The sequence below is a fragment of the Pectinophora gossypiella genome, chromosome 10 (genome assembly GCF_024362695.1).
Source record: "Pectinophora gossypiella chromosome 10, ilPecGoss1.1, whole genome shotgun sequence".
Classification (NCBI taxonomy): domain Eukaryota; kingdom Metazoa; phylum Arthropoda; class Insecta; order Lepidoptera; family Gelechiidae; genus Pectinophora; species Pectinophora gossypiella.
The window spans coordinates 11,418,928-11,438,202 of record NC_065413.1 but is presented as its reverse complement, the minus strand read 5'-3'; the positions used below and the strand labels follow the sequence as shown (position 1 = coordinate 11,438,202).

General features: G+C 37.6%; 1 protein-coding gene across 1 annotated transcript in view; it reads right to left on the bottom strand.

Annotated features, from left to right (window-relative positions):
- Positions 1-454: 454 nt before the first annotated feature.
- Positions 455-19,275, bottom strand: part of LOC126370411 (serine protease hepsin-like) — a 31,083-nt gene continuing 12,262 nt past the window's right edge. Inside the window, exons 4-15 of the mRNA XM_050015249.1 lie at positions 14,541-14,746; positions 13,634-13,839; positions 12,082-12,142; positions 11,621-11,731; positions 8,393-8,480; positions 7,206-7,260; positions 6,813-6,906; positions 6,263-6,425; positions 4,156-4,361; positions 2,203-2,408; positions 1,246-1,303; positions 455-642 (exon numbers count right to left, since the gene is read on the bottom strand). Of these exons, the coding sequence (XP_049871206.1) occupies positions 521-642; positions 1,246-1,303; positions 2,203-2,408; positions 4,156-4,361; positions 6,263-6,425; positions 6,813-6,906; positions 7,206-7,260; positions 8,393-8,480; positions 11,621-11,731; positions 12,082-12,142; positions 13,634-13,839; positions 14,541-14,746 (1,576 nt within the window). The 3' untranslated portion in view covers positions 455-520. The remainder of the gene's footprint in view (positions 643-1,245; positions 1,304-2,202; positions 2,409-4,155; positions 4,362-6,262; positions 6,426-6,812; positions 6,907-7,205; positions 7,261-8,392; positions 8,481-11,620; positions 11,732-12,081; positions 12,143-13,633; positions 13,840-14,540; positions 14,747-19,275) is intronic.

Genomic DNA, 19,275 nt, shown 5'->3' with positions numbered 1-19,275 from the left:
AAATTCCAATTAATTGCGTTAAAGAACCGCTTTATCGCTCCTAAATGATTAAAAAAGCTTCCAAAACAACGGCATTCAACTTCCATTTCGTACAAAAATTGCATTCTAATAAAAAATACAATTTAAAGAAGGCTAAGTAGGTACTTATGCCCAACATTTCCATTTGTATTAAAGAACCTGTGTAATGAACTGACGACAACGGGAGCCTTTTGCTGCCAGCATTAAGGCAAATATCAAATGTCGGTTTTTAAATACAACCCGTTTTCGGGTACAAAAACTCGGAACTTGACCATTTTTGTCACTTTTATTTGCACTACTACCAGTGCGAATACATTACAATATTGCTTACACATTTTGTTTTTTTTTTTGGAAAACATAATGAGCACTCTGATTGTGTCTTTAATAAATAAATAGTATACTGGAACACAAATCGATGAGCGTCATTATTCCAAATCCATCAAATATGATTATTATCAATTCTTCAGCGAGGTATAAAAAGGAACGAAATATTATTTGATCATCAGTATCGACAATAGCAGGCATCAGCCGTGTTGTCTCTGATCCAGTCGAGGTATTGTGTGACGCGTGTGTAGACTCCAGGGTACCCGATTCTGGCACAACCATAGCCCCAAGAAACGATGCCTGAAAAATCACAAAAAAAAATTGTTTAATGGTGGTATTAATAAACGAATCTCAGCTTTAAGACTGTTCTCAAGATCATGTCAATGTGTCAGTTCTTATACAAAAACAGTTACAGTCTCAGCTGAGATTAGTTTACAAATACTTCCCTTAACCTACAAAAGGTTAACCTTTCGATAGGTTACACGCAGATCTCGACCAGACCCAATGTAAAATTTATTGTGTCTGGTATCTCAGCAGATGAGAGGATAATGAAGCAGTACCAAAAGGAGTTTGCGTGATTTCCTGAGGAGTAAGCTCTGCAGCCGCAATAATTAGTTCTTTTTTTTCTTACTAGGTATAGCACGTACGCATAAATTCTTTTCACGTACACTATATGCTTAAAAACAACATAACATAAGCTCACGACTATATCCCAATTGGGGTAGTCAGCTCCACCGCAAGATGACCCACCCAAGTAACCACACCCGAGCTTTCTGTTGGACCAACGTGATAGTGTATTAGTGAAAACTGCGCAAGTCCCCGTTTGAGAATCTGAATTTGAATCTTTATTTGCTTTAAACACGGTATACAGAGATGGAATAATATATTTAAATTTAAATTTACCTATCAACTCGTAGACACGGTTTTCAGTCAGTGTAATTAAAGGACCTCCGCTGTCTCCCTGAAATTAGCAACAAACAGATTTTTTACAATCTTTCATATACATAATACCCACTTTTATATATAAAAAAATAGACGATTGAGGATGGTTCATCTACACTGACCTGCAAATCTAAGTTCTACACTTTAAAACTTCATTTTCTTTCTAAATTACTTACACGTACATTTGCCTAGAAAACTTTTTAAAGAAAATTTTAGGAGTGTTCTTAATAACTATTAAACTATACAATAGGTAGTAACATTTCGAGTCCTTTTTATTTCGAAAGTATAATATTATTATGTATAGTGTACTTAAAAAGTTATTATAATTTTTAAAGTGTAATACTTAGTTTAGCGTCAGCAATGTGGGGGTTGTCTTATTGCTTTTTTTTTATTTTTTTATTTAGTTTAGCCCACCCCGTTAGGAATTATGGGCGTCATCATCATCATCATCAGCCCATTAACGTCCCCACTGCTGGGGCACGGGCCTTCCCTATGGATGGATAGGGAGATCGGGCCTTAAACCACCACGCGGGCCCAGTGCGGATTGGTGGTTACTAACGACTGCTAATGCAGCCGGGACCAACGGCTTAACGTGCCATCCGAAGCACGGAGGAGCTCGAGATGAAAACTTTTTTTTTTGTGGTCACCCATCCTATGACCGGCCTTTGCGCAAGTTGCTTAACTTTAACAATCGCAGACCGAGCGCGTTTCCCGCTGCGCCACCGAACTCCTCATTATGGGCGCGACTGTATATTATTATATATATTATTCGGAGTTTGTTATTAAATTCTTTAGTTAGGTACTAATGTTATAATTGCATTACATAGTCGAATTGGGACTGCCTGTAATGTCTATGTATTTTGTGTTAATAAAAATAAATAAATATGTACGTGCAGATGTATGTAGATCAAAACTTACAGTGCACCCGTCCTTATGCGCAGTCTCCGGGTATCCGGCGCACATCATGACATCCTTGATCTTGGAGGCGTTGTACTTGGTGCTTCTGCAGGCCTCGAGGCTGAGGACTGGCAGCTCGGCCTGTCGAGGAGTGCACGACCAGTTGCCGTTCTCCGACGTCGCCCCCCACCCCGCCACTATTGCTGTCGCTCCGGTGTATTGGTTTACTGGAATTGTTTTATCCATATTCATATTCATTTATTGCATGTCCCAAACATAAATTAAGGTGGAACATAGTAAGAAGGTACATGTGACGCCCCGCAAGGGCACGGCAATATAAAAGAGGCGACACGAGGTGCTTTATTATAATAATATTACAATGGCCCCGATTCCTGCAGACACCGCCTAATTTTTTTTATTTTAAGTTATATCCGTCATTTTCATATCCGTCGAAAAGGAAAAGGACGGATGATTCACAGCTCTTAATTTTAGGAAGAATGAGTACATGAATGAATAACCCGGACGAATCAAAAGGTATGTCGCTGGTATGCAATCCGTTTGACGTGCTGTCTACTTAACTGTGTCGGGTTATTGACGGATGTAAATTTTTTAGACGGTTGGTTTAGATTTGTGCTTAAAATTGACGTGTGTTCCATAAATTTTATGCTTGTCGATTAGCCGTCTCTTTCCTTTTCGGCGGATAAGAAAATGACAGATATAACTTAAAATAAAATTAGATGGTATTTACAGGAATTAGCACCAATATCTAACTAAATATTATTATTAAGTAATTAGGTACAAAATTATATGATACATCTGTTTAGAATACCACTCGTGTAAAACTTAATAACAAAATTAGAAAAAAAAACTAAAAACTTAATAAAAAACTAAATCTAAATCAGATGTTTAGAGCGAATGTTGTTATGATATGTCTAACAGAAAGCTTGGAAAGATAGATAGATAAAATACTTTATTGAGCACAATGGACACAAAATACATACATACGTAGATAAGGACAACATATACAGAAAAGCACAACAGGAGGCCTTATTGCTCATGCAGCAATTTCTTCCAAGCAACCTTTGGGTACAGGAAAATTTAGAGGAAGGTGCGGGTACTTAGTTCATCTCGCGATGGATGTACCTCTGAATATCCCAATCAGGATATAGTTACACCAAATAGCAGTACTTCCACCAATACACACTGCAGCAGCGTGGTGGAATATGCTTGCAACCAGAGTAGCTGGAAGCTGTCTTCTGACTCTATACATTCCAAGCGTGCTAAAGTTGTTTTCCGCTGATAGAAAATATTCCATTCGATTCGATAGAGCATATAAAACGTCATACCTTTTGAAAATCATTAATCTTAAAGCAAAAATAATAGCCACAATATATTTTATTTAAACCCTTATCAAGACTTTTATTGGACATAATAAATAAAAGTTACATTTATTCGTTTTCCCCAATTGACACTTTAATAAAGTCATAAATATACGTTTTGGATTGGCACTGCAACTTTATTTTTTGCACGAACGAATTACTAAGTAATAAAATAAGAAACATAACAAAGATTTTATTTATTACCTTCAATATTTCTAACAATACATAATATATATTTAGTTGTTTTTACTGGTTTGGGTATCGGGTGAGAGCCTTCAGCATAACCTACCGCAAAACTGCTACTTCTTTTGTCCTATTTATAATTGATATTTTCCTTGTGTTTTCTTGCAATAAAGATTCTTCTATCGTGTGGATTGTGAGTTGAATTACCAACCTCTTAAACCCTCATGTCAGGGTTACTATTGAGCCGCCAAACGCCCTTGACATGGCTCATGTAACGACTACTTATTTACATCAGTAAGTAGTAACCGGGACCAACGGCTTAACGTGCCTTCCGAAGCACGGATTATCTCACTTTTTAGGAAATCAGGTGATCAGTCTACTGACCTGGATTGAAAAAAAATAAACTACTGACCTGGATTGTTAGGTAGACACACCGGCCTTATGGTGTGCGAGTACGTCATAGACTCACTAAGCTGTATGAGCGTAATATCGTTGCTCAGGTCCGTCATTGTGAAGTTGTGAGCGATCACCTTTACAACGTATCTCGTCTCCGGACGCTGCTCGCGATTACAGCGGTCATGCTCACCAAACGTTACTTTGAACATGAACCACATGAATCTGAAATAGGGTTAGAAAATTATTATTAATAATAATTATTATTATTATTATAACGTAGCCGTATAGCCACACCCCGGACATTTCATACAAACAACCTCGTTTTACACAGACACTACACATTGACTTTATCGTACACGCGCATCTGTGTGTGTGACGTCTGACACCATACGATTTAAGTCTAAACTATGTTCGAGGGGGGTGAGATAAACCTAGCTCAGACGCTGCGCTGGTGGGGAGCGGAGAGTTGCCGTTCTATACGTAGTATTATTCCTTATTCTATGGTGTAGCGAAAATCACGTAAGCGGATATTTGAAAAATCACATTCGGGTGTGATTTTTGTTAATAATACCTCAGAGAAGTAGAGAAGTTAGCTTCAATCAATGTAAAAAATCTGCTTTCAACATTTATCCGGAATAAAATTAATAATCAAAAGAAATCGAAATTTTATTGAAACAAAATAACATCAGAATGTGATTTTTCAAAATGGCGCTTAAAGCTTATTTGTTAAAGTGTATGATGTTGGTTGCCGCTGTCTTTTACTCTTTATAAAAATGATGCAGACAATTTCTGTAGAGATATTGACCTGCGGGTCTAGCACCGTAAGCACGCGACTCTTTCTCGCCACGACAGAGATCGTGTCTCTTTCTATGCAGTACTGTGAGAGAGTGACGGGTGACGTATGTCGAGGCGAGAAAGAGTCGCGCGCTTACGGTGCTAAGCCCGCTGCAACGCATTAACACGAACATTGATAAAGATTGTCGAGACTGTAGAAATTGAACAGCCTCAGCATTGTATTGGACCCGAAGAGCATTGTACGTTATAACGCCTTTGTGTAAGCATACTTTCTCGCCCGTTATCCAACGGGAAATAAAAAAAACTGAAAATATTCTTTGTCTGTATAGCATCTCGAATCGAAAGGTGTGAAAATGAGTCCACCTGACAAAAGTCTGTTTTCGATTTTGAGAAAGATTTGTGTGAAGTTGTCAGCTAATGAACTCAGGATGAAAGACGTGCAAAGTCAAAAATTAAATATCATTATTTTTGTGGGTATTGAGGAATGTCAGACAATGCGTCACGTCAAGACAACAAAAACAACAAAACTTCTGTAATTGTTTACAAAAGAGATTGACTACTGAACTTTGTATTACTAAGTACCTAACACTGTTTAATTAACAATAAACTGCTTATGATAAAATATTAATATAACATAATAATATTATAAGAGCTAGTCAAAAGTACATCCATCACAAGATGATCTACTCAGATCATGCGTGTGTACTCACACACGCTTCACTGAGCTTTCTGTTAGACCAACGTGATAGAAGGTGAACCGTACCGCCGTTTATAATGGTCGAGCCAACTACCTATGTTAGTGAAAATCGCACTTAAAATAAATTGGGTCGTGTACTAAGTTCAAAATAAATTATGAAATTTTAATTACTAAATAAATACAAATCTGGAAGTGAAGAAAATAATTTTCTTTCTTCTATTTAACTTATTTATGAATTCTAATCAAGGAAAACGTAATAATAAGTCCGATACTTTATCTATGACGTCACTGTGTGCTTTTTCATACAAATTCCATAGTAATTTCATATTCCCGCTCCGGATCATACCTGGTTCAGCACATCTCGCTGGCCATCCAACGCGGCAACGCGGCCAGCGTGATGGGTACATTTGAGCCGGGTATGCTCCGAGGCGGGCTATTTGATTAATTTTAAATGTAATTAATATCTAATTTCATATTTTGACATTTAATAGAAAGTAGCTGATTTGACTAGTTGGAAACTAGCCTATTATTTATATTTTTTCAACGACAATTGGGATATAGTCGTGATCTTATGCAACCAGTTGTACCATGTGATAGTAAGGGTTAGACAGGGTCGTGAAGTGAGACTAACCCTTTAATACAGTGAGCAGCGGAGACGACGTATCGGTCGTTGATGAGCGACGCTCCGCAGCCGAAGGACTTGTGGTAGATGAGCCTGGCCAGCCAGGGGAAGGCGTTCCTACTGGCGCCTGCGCCGCCAACCACGCGCCCACCGTCGTTCCTCTCGCCGCAACCTGCAACCGCCCCGAACTTTAGCTTATTTTTTGAGAATTTTTTAAAGTGACTTTATTGTGTGGCGCTTTCGTTAACACGTTCGCTGTGTATGAAATGAAGCAATCAATTTGAAACTCATACGTGCATGTCCCATATGTGGGGCACATTTTTTCCTTGCAATGTGATTATCGAAAAATAACATTGCACATGAGGTATCGCATATCGGCATATCTAATTTTCAGTTACACAGTGACCGTGTTAATTATGAAACGACTTCTTAAACTGTACGTAAAATCTTTTAAAATTCTACGAGCACCTATCGAAGTTTCGTTTTTTTTGTTTCGAAAGTTGTATTTTTGCGTTACGGATTTTTTTTTAAAAGGTCTGGATAATATACCTATACTTACCACAGTTCTGGCACGCAGGTCTGTACGTATTGTAGCGCATGGAAGATAATTCATCATACGATGTGAATGGATCGTCGTAAACATATGGCCCGTCCTATAAAGTAATAATAAATTATAATAATATTTATTTACACTACATTTCTACATTTTTTGAATATAATTAGGTAAGTAGATGGTTTTATCGTCGGGTTGGGAGGTAAGACATTTTTACAAAACCGGACATGTGTAATCTTCAAGTCAGGTAAGCGGACGGCACGTGAAAAACTTTGATTTGTTAATGGTTGATTACTCTGTCTGTCACCATACCGTTCATACCCTTATCACTTTACTTGCTTGCAAGAGTTTCAAGTGGCCGAAAAGAAAATCAGCCCAATTAAAGATTAGGTCACATACCTCCGAAAACACAATTCGGAGCACGTGGATTTCTTCACAGTGTTTTCCTTCGCTGCTGAGTAGATGTTAATCATATTAGATCCAAACATGAATTCGAAAATCAAATTAAGTCCGTGCTGGATTTGAACCTGTGCGTCCTCGCTAGCGTTCTTTCAACTAGGCTAGCACGGCTGTTACAAAGCTTAAAAGCATTCTACCTACTTAATAAATATAATACCTACTTAATAAACTACGCAAATTATAGTAAACAAAACTATTACCTACCTTATTCAAGCTGTATCCTACAGCCATATACAGAGACAAACACATCAAATATCGCCACATTTTTCATATAAAAATATATTAAATCTTATTAAGTAATTATTAAAAATAATAGTAACTATTAGGAATTATTACAAACAACGTGCTGAAGAGTTCATGTGCTTGGGGTTCAAAGTTTTTGATACACTAACTCATGTCTTCGATGCCGACGTACTTCGAGATAGGACCGCTAAAATGTCGTACGTGGCGGAAACCGATGATCTGGGGGTAACCCCCAATACTTACATAATAATATAATTGCAATATTGCTATATGACATTTGCGCATATAAAAGTAAGTGTCCAATGCAGACAAATGTCAAATGGCAATATTGCTTTTCTAGATGAATTGCTTCGATGTAGCGTTTTCAACCCCCCAGTAGGTATTATTTATTTCTTATGTAAGTAATCTTTCAGTTTAAAGTTCTTGATTAAACTTTTAGATCTAAAATATATAGTTTATCTTATTTAGAAACAATATAAGATATAAATATGTTAACACTTTTAAGCTTGCAGGTTCTAGTTAAGAAAAGTTTGTGATCTAGCTTAACACTTTACTGCTCACAAAAGTATAGTAACGTTACACTGGAGTGGGTAAAGGCTAAATAAAATTATTACTTACATAAACTCACGCCTATTTCCCACCGGGGTGAGCAGAAACTATGGAATTTTATATGCTTCGATCCTAACACACTTCTCTTGCTTTCTACACATTCATGAATTGTTTTATACACGCACACCGGTTCAGAGAAGATCGTACCTACTGAAAGTCGTACTTTTCTAAGGACATCTTGAATTTGGTCAATGTACGCCCTTATTAAAGTATCTAATGGACAGAGATCGTCCTCATACACATAATGAATTAGTACTGGTTTAATTATTACTTACTCTGTCTTACTCGAAGAAAGCAACGTTTTAGCCGCCCGCGGAGGCTGTGCGATTTGGCAATGACCTCCGAGTTCATCGACCTCCACATCTACGTCACCAAAACTTTTAATTTCCAATAAGAACCTTAACAATATTGAAATAGAGATTCAAATATATACGGTTTTGGACTTCTAATGTGATAAGAAATAATAAATTCAGTATTGAGATTGCACTTCCAAATACAGGATGTTTGTTTTAGTTAAGTCAATATTATATTTTTTGCCTTTAAAAAATATTCGTAAGTTATATATTTATGCGACGCAGGTATAAATTATGAATCACAATGAAAATATTTCTTCAAAAACATCATCATCATCTAATAAAGAGCCACGCTGTTGTCGGTATAGCATTCTCCATGCTACTTTTTAGGGAAAATAGGGCAGTGGGTTCCCTTTTGCCTTCTGCTCCAGCCGTCAATGTTTTTAAAAACATTAAGTATGAAGAAAACGAATTTTAGGAATCCCAAATAATTAACAAGACCATGAAATAATTACTACAACACGATTCGAAAATTTCCTCTGCATTTGCATTTGCAAACCGCCTATAATAGTCTGCAATCGTAAAATATTACAGTCCATTAATACTGTTGACATTTTAACATTTATTACGTAAGTACATACATAAGATGACGTCTGTCTCCCGTTGGGGTAGGCAGGGACCAGGGATGAACATTTATTCCACGTACGTAAATGATTCCACATTTTCAATTCATCCCCAAAATCTTTTGTGACGATTATAGCTCCATACTTATTAATTCACGACCATAGTCCCTAACAGAGAGAACAGAGCTGTATTGACATGCAGCTCTGTTAGACAGCAGCTCTGTTGTTCTGGTATAGTGACATAGCACTATGTGCAGCCTTCAGCGTTAGATATGATGAACTATCATATTATGATGATATGTTATCAGCCCATATTTTCAAATAATTTTCTGTAATATTCAAGTTTAATTCGAAATGTATTTATTCTTTGAAACTAAAGTAACTAGCTTTTGTTTTAAGGTTTTCCCTAAGAGATAAAGGCTTTGCCAACTTTATCGAAATGTGCGCTATAGTTTTATTAGGTTTAAGAAAATTTACTCTCATAAGAAATTTAGCTAAAAAATCACTTACATGAGAACCAATCAAAACTAACTAAACGAAGAAATAAGTCAGTTTTATCAAGCACAAAGCAAGGTTATAATATATAGGAATTGCTCGAGATCTGCATCAGGCGTCAGAGGCATTGTAGAGTCTCATTACCAACTACTCGTACAATGTTGCTAGTTGGACTAAATGTTAGACATAAGAGACAAAAATGTCACACTGCCAAGTATAGACTCTCAAAAATGGATGAAGTGGTGGTAAAATAGAGTTTGTTACTGCTCCACTGTCCTCCACTGGGGCAATTCCTGTTCGGCGCGACCTTGCCGCGGGGGTGGGCGCCTCTTACTTCTGTAGGCCGGAGTAAGATGGTGCCTGAGTTCGAATAGGGGCCCAGACCTACGGGGTATAACGTAGAACCCTTGCCCAGGGATACGGGTGAAGACCTCAACGGTTGCAGAGGCGAAGATGGGAGCCATCGGTACGACAATGCAGGACGGAAGGGGCAAGTCACAGGGACTGTAACCTGGAACCTGACAGAGGGCAGCAGTAACTGTCAGTACTATTCAGAGGCGGAGGACAGGAGTCCTAGTTCGGCTTTGTAATAGATTACTCTGGGCGCCATCCCACTTGCGTCAGACAGAGTACTGCGGGGCGGAAGGCAAGCGGGAAACCACTGACCTATTTCTCTCTAAAAAATTGAAGAGCGTGGCTCTTAAATTGATGATGATGACTGCTCCACTATTGTTGATAGAGACGTATCTAAAGGCCGATCAGTTTTTTAAACATCTCATTCATTGAATGACACCAACATGTCATGCAAAGGTTTTTCTTACATGTCATCACAAAATATAAAGTTACTGCAGTGGTTATTATAAATTAAATCTAAGCTCTACATTCACTAGAGTTACTTGTTTCGGCAAGAATTTATTACAAAGACGATAAACAACACATTAGCCGCAGATTATCAGACCATTGCATATATAATTTTGAACTAGAACCTACAAGGACTGCAATGGTCGATCAAAAGGTATTTATCTAGAATAGGGTAGTTACCAACTAGTCAAATCAATTACTTTTTACTAAACGTCAAAACACGAAATTTATATGAAAAAGCAACCTGGGACGTCATAGAAAAACGTGACAAAATGTCACACTTACTTATTATTAATTTTTTCTTTATTAAAACTCATAAGTAAGTTAAATACAAAAAAGAAAACGTTTTTTGTCACCTTTATAATCTGTCTATTTGGTAATCAGAGTTTCATAATTTATCTTTGACCTAGGAAACTACCCAATTAGGTATTTATGAGTAAAAACTGCGACACGGCACTGAAACAAAAATCATTTGTAAGAATTTAAACGAGTATTTGGTAAAAATAAGACAACTTCGTTATTAAATGTAGACTTTATTTGAAAAAGTATCCAAAATACTTACTACAAACTTCCTACCTTAATCTAACTCTATAACTTGATATGGCATTACATCTCTACAAATATCAAATAAATTCTTTTGTTTTTGGCATCGTCATATAAACGATTAAAATAAATAATGTTTTATTCAAAATTATTTACGATAAATACCTTAATAATTCGTCTTCTTACTACTCGTACATATCACAAATAATATTATTTTAATAAGTTTAATTTATATTAAGTACTACAAAATGGTATAGGTAGCTAAATGCTTTCATTCACTAGACTTGTTTGAAATATTAGTACATTAATTGTTCGGAAATTAGTACTTATTAGGAATATACAAAAACATAACAAGGCACTTTTAAGTTGTCCTACCATTGTTTTTTTAGATTAAAAGCTTATCATATTATACTTTTACGTCAGGTAGGTATTTGACCTTTAAAGAATTATTGACAGAAGCAAAATTTTACCACGCTAATATATTTATTAAATATAGGCTATTTTCGCATTTATCAAAATTCTAAAACAAGTATGAGAAACTGAAGTTCGTTAATATAGTAGGTAGGTATATTAACCTTTCAGCGAATAGTAACAAACTTTATTAATAAGAGATTCTTTAAAGTAAGTAGGTAGGTATACGCAAAATTAATCAATGTGTTGGGTTAATTCATGTGTATCTATCCCTGGCAATAGCATGCATCCTGGGTATTCTCCCGGATCCAGTCGATGTAGTTGGTCACCCGGGTGTACACCCCGGGGTAACCCACTCGTGCGCACCCGTTACCCCAAGACACCACACCTGAAATTTTAACGCAATATTCGGTTAATTTCCACCATTATTAATTAAGTTGGGCGCAAACTTCGGGGCGCCGTCTGAAAGAAAATTATATTTAAAAGAATTAATCTAATCTAGTCCTAGTCTTTAACCGGAACTGTCAAATCTTCAGGTTAGGCAAGCGGACCCTGTGAATAACGGGATAATGCTAGGCAGATGATGAATCTATCCTAGTGGGCTGATAGCTGTAAGCGAATAAATCGAACCCGACCTATCAAAGACTCAATCAGGGTAGCTTATCATTGCCTCGGCAAACAAAAGTTCGGAGTCTGTTGAATACTAGCTAGTGTTTACCATCCATCAATATTTATTACCTATTAGTTCGTAGCGTTTATCGTGCTGTCTCTCTGTGATCAGTGGGCCACCGCTGTCGCCCTGAAAAATGAGAGAAAGTGATCAGTTACATACATAAATACTAACCATAATATGGCACAATGCCTTTAGCCATATATATTCAACCACCGATATGTTTATTGACCACAACCCACACACAAATCTCTCCTTTAGTGTTGCCCGATATTCGACTGTATATCGATTAATAATCGATTTATTTTTAAGCCTTTGTTTCGATAGTATATATAATCGATTATTGCAATATAATCGATAGTATTGCAATTATTTAACAATCGATATAATCGATTATATCTGACAATTATTAGATTATAATCGATATAATTGTATAATTTTCAATATCGATTGTATCGAAACTATATGATATTCATACAGGCATATCGATTATTCGGCAACACTACACTCTTCTTTGAGGACAGTTTATAGCTTGTCTAGCAAAAATAGAACGTGAATGTACGTAATAAACCTAGGTATAATATGCAGTCGTAAGTATCAATAGAAATACGAGAAATCTCCAACTTGACACTTTACATGACTGCAAATACAGTTTTGCGACATAAACTATTAGCCGGTTACCTAAAATAAGTAAGTCATGACATGTAATAGAAAGTCACGACCAGTAGGTAACTTTTTTTTCAAGTATCGTAAATTTACAAACAATTATTTGCAAGTAGGTACCTACATATATTTTGCATAGTACTTTCAACTGCCAACACCAATATGACCCCCTCGTAATGATTACATACATGCTAAAACCACATATATCGATGATAATTTTACCTAACTTATCCTTAGCTTCATAATTAACGAATACGCTAATTAAACTGCCATTATTATACCCCTAAGCTTTTTTCATTATACTCAATCAACATTTTCTGAATTATACCTTGTAACAGTTTATTATCTGCCACCATCTTCGACAAAGTGAAATTTCCACTAACACAGGTGGCTCGACCATTATAGACGGCGATAAGGCCAACTATCACGTTGGTCTAAACAGAATGCCCGGTAAGGTGTGAATACTTAATTCATTCTGCGATGAGTGTACCTCTGACTGCCGCCATTGGGATTTAATCGTCAGCTTCTGTTATGTTCTTCTTCTAATTCTTTTGTCCCCTGTTGGTCTCGAATTACAGATTTCCACTCCTCTTAATTACATAGCGAGGAGAACCGATGGCCGCTGGGGCGGAAAGGTTCTAGAATGGCGACCACGTGTCGGACGACGCTCAGTGGGTAGGCCCGCTACAAGGTGGACCGACGATCTGGTGAAGATCGCGGGAAGCCGCTGGATGCGGGGAGCGCAGGACCGATCGTCGTGGAGATCCTTGGGGGATGCCTATGCCCAGCAGTGGGCGTCGTACAGCTGATGATGATGATGATGACTCCTCTCAATCATTTGCATCCTCTGTAGCTTGCTCCCATGCTTGCATGAATGCTTGCAAATTTTCTGAACCCCTCTTTCTAGCATTTTCTTGTCTGTCATCATCTTTAACAAATTCAGTCACCCCTGCTTACCTGACAAGAATCTTTCTGTCCAGTCTTGGGGAAGCCAGCGCAGAGCATGTTGTCAGTGATCATGGAGGCGGTATACTTGGTGTTGCGACACTCCTGGTTGCTCATCACCGGCACCTCCACCTCCTGCAGGGTGCACGACACCTTCCCCTCTTCGGTCAGCGTGCCCCAGCCTGAAGCTACTGCCTTCACGCCCACGTATAGATTCTCTGGAAGTTAATACATCCATCTATAAGGCTAACGATTTTATCTGGTCTGTGGTCAGATTGCAACAATTCTTTATTCTATGAGACTATGGTCTAACAAAACAAGGTGTTCTTATTTGAAACGACTTAAACGAAACAAAACGAAAAGTGTTACCATTATTCTTCAACATCAAAAAAAAATGTATTAAGTACTGTACTTATTTTTAATAAATAAATAAATAATCAACCGGAAATCCTACCATTACTACTACATCCCTCAAATATACGGGTACGGTGTAGCTACTTACGTATTATATTTTAGGACGACAAAAAATTTTGAATGTATGTGCATTTTGTGCTGCTACTGAATTTATAATGTAGTTATTTTTATATTTATTTTATTTTCATTTCGTAGTTATAACATTCTGGGCCGTAAAATTAGGTGATATCGTCATATTTAACATGAAGAACATATTTGTACATCACTAATTTAAGACCCACGCTCTTGTCGGTGTAGCATTCTCATGCTACTTTTTTAGGGAAAAATAGGGCAGTGGTTTCCCCCTTGCGCATATTTGTACGTGGAACTATATTTTTTTTTATCACTTTTTTTGACATAAGTACCTACTGTGGTGGATTGGATGGTTGACATGCATTTACTTGGCTTGAAAATGTATTCCTATTTTAAACCAGTGATCAAGTAGGTCAATCAGGTAAGAACTTACTGTTATTTGTAGGTAAGCAGATAGGCTTGATGGCATCGGAGATAGGGACGCGCTCGTTGAGCCTCAACAAGGCAATATCATTGTCAAAGTTGGACAGACTGAACTTGTTGGAGATAGCACGTAAGACAAACCGGGTCTCCGGGCGAACGGTCGCGTTACATCTGTTGTGCTCCCCAAACGTCACTTTAATCATGAACCACATGAACCTGAAACGAAGACATACAATCAGTACAAAAATACAATACAAAAAAGCAATTTCTTGCTCATAAAACACGACTGTGAGGTGTGGATACTGAGTCCATCGTGTGATGTAATTACTGACTACCGCATTGGGATATAGTCATGAGCTTATAGTATGAGTTCCGTTAAAGCAAGACTTTACGACAATTATAAAATAGCACCACCGGCGGACTTATAGCAAAATACCTACCTAGTTATTTTATTTCAGGAAACCTTTATAAAAATAGGCATTAAAACTACAAACGATGCACCGTCTAAATTAGTGACCATTCGTGACATTTAAATCTTTCGGGAAAAAATATTTTGAGGCAAAAACTCCTACATAATAAAGTTTTGTTTATGATCCTACCTTCGTGCGGATTATTGCTGCCTTCTATACACTTCATTATAAACGCGCCATTCCTTAGTTTTTATGGAAGGAGGTAGCCGTTGTTTGAATTGGAATAAGAGTTCGCCCCTCGAAATATGCTCCGCGGATTTTAATGGAACTAATTGACAAGTCATACAAATCACAAAACCCCGGTCCGCGGAGGTCCATGTTGGTCTATGTTCTTTGCAGATTTGGTAACTACTGCGACGCGCATTTAACCGCGGGACTTGTTTCTTGATGCGGACTCTACCTAATAATGAAGCAACTTGTATGACCCAGCGCTAATGACAAAGTGTCAGTTGTGACTGCTAGTGTGTGGTCCGGCCTCATGGCGAAAGTGCGTTTTTCGGCGCACAATCGTGAATACTATTAATGCCTCCTCATTTACGCTTTCACTCACTGCATTCATGTGTCACGAGCCAATTTATTGCACTTCGACAAGTTTACCTTACTCTTTCAACTTTACGCGAATTGAGAGTTTTTGAATCACGACTCACTTTTTGTTCCGATCCTATTTAAAAGAGAAATTGAGTATGAAATAACCATCAGCTGCTTAAAGTAAAAAAAAAGTTTAGGAAAACATTCACATTTTCTAATTTTAATCAATTTTCGAACGACATCTATGACTCAAGTATTGTAAACAAGACATTCGTTCGTATTTTAAAAAACAAAATGGAGCTTTAAATCGATATGGCGCCAAAAGTGGACATTCCTGAGGATATTGAACTTAGTTCAGAGCGGGCCGGTTGAGGTCAGTGTACTGGTGCCAACTGGAATTCGCAAATTTCAAACAAGCGTTTATTTTTTTTTCTACCTGTTTACCGATTCTTAGGTTATCGGACTCGTATATCGATGATTTATTATGTCATCAACTAATTTAACTTATCACATTTGTCTCGAATAAAAATATATTAATTCTATTCAGAACACTTTTATTAGGTTAAAAATCCGAAATAAGAATATTATTTATGAGACAAGATATAAGTATATAATAAATAATTGTAATAATACAATATTGCAGAGTAAATATGTCATTTATAAGCTAAGCTAGTCGTAAACTCGTTTGCTACGATTAGCACAAAATAGCTACTTATACACATACATACCTACTTAATATACGTACTTATTTAAAAAAAAAGTAAAAAAAAACACTTCCAATAAACGCAACGCAATTTCCCAAAGATTTTCCGCAGTAATCATTTATCATTTACCTAAATAAGGTAGAGTCACTACAAAACATATTATCCATTATCTAATTATCTTAAATATTAAGTCATCACAGTGTTACCATTAGCCTTAATCGTCTTCGCTATTTGAACAACAGATTGAAGTGGAAATGATACTTCTACGAACTGGTGTAACGTTTTGTCATATCGTATTATGTAAGCAGAGGCAATATTTCTGACAACTTTAAGAACTTAAGTTTAAGGGCACTTACAAACAAATGGTATATAATGACGTCGTATCCCTGTGTCGACGAAGACAAGGTCGTAAGGAGTTCCAGACTCATTGTAATTGGATATAATTAACTATTTTAAGGTGCTGCTGTCCTGTTCAATGGCCCAACGTTTAAAACAACATTCTTATTACATCGGAAGTAAAACTAATATAAGTCTATAAATAGTGATGCATTCTTAGGAATGTACCCAAAGTGCGACAGTAAAAAGGCGCAAAACTTATGTAAAAAGCGCTTTATCACCTGGTCTTTACGCAGGTAGGATCAGAGTATAAGAAAGAACAATTTGCAGGAAAAAAGCAGCCAGTATCCTTACTATTAGAGAGTTTTACACCGGAAAGATTTCCACTTTGGGAACATTCTCGGAACAGCACACCACTGTCTACGAACGCAAGAAATTTTGGATTCATTGACTGATTTTGTTGCCCAGGATTGATTTGATTCACTAGGATCAGAAAATGTGGAAGAACCCAGCAGTTAATGTCCTATCAACATACTAGAAAACCTTTTAACGAAGCCCGAAAAAGTGATCCATAATTACTTATTTCTTTGGTATGGACATAACATAACTTCACTTACAAGCATATCAGTCTGTCATATCACTTCTTAATTGAAATAATGTTAGTTGTGTATTTTTATTTGTATTCTTCATTATATATATATAACGTATAAACTCACGCCTATTTCCCACCGGGGTAAGCAGAGACTATAGAATTCCATTTGCTTCGATCCTGACACACTTCTCTTGCTTCCTCCACATTCATCAATCGCTTCATACACGCACGCCGGTTCAGAGTAGATCGTATTGAACCTTTTCTAAGGACATCTCCAATTTGGTCATCATAAGTCCTTCTCGGTCTTCCTCTGCCAGCCCTACCATCAACTTTCGCTTTATATACCGCTTTTGCAATCCTATTATCCTTCATCCGCTCTACGTGTCCAAACCAACCTAACATTCCCTTCTCAATCCTAGTCACTATATCGTCTTTTACACCACATCTCTGTCTTATCACACTGTTTCTCACTCTATCACTCAACTTCACACCGCAGATGCTACGCAAAGACCTCATTTCTACGGCATTGATCCTACTTTCATGCTTCTTCTGCCATACCCAACATTCACTACCGTACTTCAGCGTAGGGACAAGCACTGCATTGTGAACAGCCATCCTCGCATCTTGCGAGATACATTGGCTACTAACAACTGCGTGCATTGCCCCATTCACTGAATTACCCAATCTCACTCTCCTTTCTATATCTTCATCACATTTACCATCCCTTGTAAACATAGTACCCAAATACACAAATTCATTCACTTGTTCTATTATTTCATTCCCAATCATAATTCTACACTCAGACACATTTTCTTCTCTTTCCATCACCAAAACTTTCGTCTTATTAACATTCACTCTCATACCCTTCTTTTGTAATTCATCTACCATTAGAGATACCATGTACTGAAGATCCTCCGCCGATGATGCTACAAGAACTTGATCATCAGCATACAGGAGGCACTTCAGAAGCAACTCCCCCATTCTTACCCCACTCACAGATTCTTTCAATTCATTCAGACAACTATCCATGAATAAATTAAACAGCCATGGTGACGCCACGCATCCTTGCCTGACACCAACAGAGATGTCGAACCAGGAAGACAGAGCGCCATTAACTCTGACACACGCACTAGAACCCTTATACAAAGACTTCAGTGCGCGTATCAGGTTGCCGTCCAACCCATACTCGGATAGTACACACCACAGTTCATCTCTCATCACTCTATCATAGGCCTTCTCTAAATCTATAAAGGCACAGAATACCTTCTGATGAACTGCCAGTTGTTTTTCGGCGATGCATCGAAGAGAGAAGACCTGATCCATGCATCCCATACCTCTTCTAAATCCCGCTTGTACGTTCCAAATTTTCTCCTCTGTTTCTTTCATCACACGTTCAATCAGTACTTTCGCATACAGTTTACCAACGACACTGAGAAGGCTTATGCCACGGTAGTTCTTGCACTCTTGCTGTGAACCCTTGCCCTTAAACAACGGCACAATAACCGCCCTACACCAATCACTTGGCACAAGACCGGACGCCCAGCATTTATTGAAGAGCAAGTACAGCATGCTCACCACCGTGCCCCCGCCGTATTTCAGCATCTCCGGTGAAATCCTATCATATCCTGCAGCCTTTCCAACCTTTATACTTTTTAAACCTTTCATGATTTCTTCCACACTAATGACACTTTCATTCGCATTTCTGCCATTTACACACGTCGGTACCCTATCGTTCTCTCCTCTATTGCTCATCTCACCTTCGAGTAAACTCTGAAAGTAACGCTTCCAACATTCCAATACCTGATTTTCGTCCTGTAACAAACTTCCACTTTCATCCCTAATCGTCTCAAATTTCATACTATCCGACGCCCCACGGGCCTTTCTTACTTGTTTCCAGAACAACTTCACATTATTGTGAAAGTTCCTCGTGAAACTCCTGTTGTACTTCTCTTTCATTTCCTTCTTCTTCCGTTCTACACATTCCTTTACTTTTCGTTTAGCACTGTCATACTCCTTTTTCATACGCTCTCTCTCGTTTTTCATACTCGCCCTACTTAGGTTTTGCCTTGATTTGAGGGCTATGCAATCCAACCACACTTTCCTTTTCTTATCCAC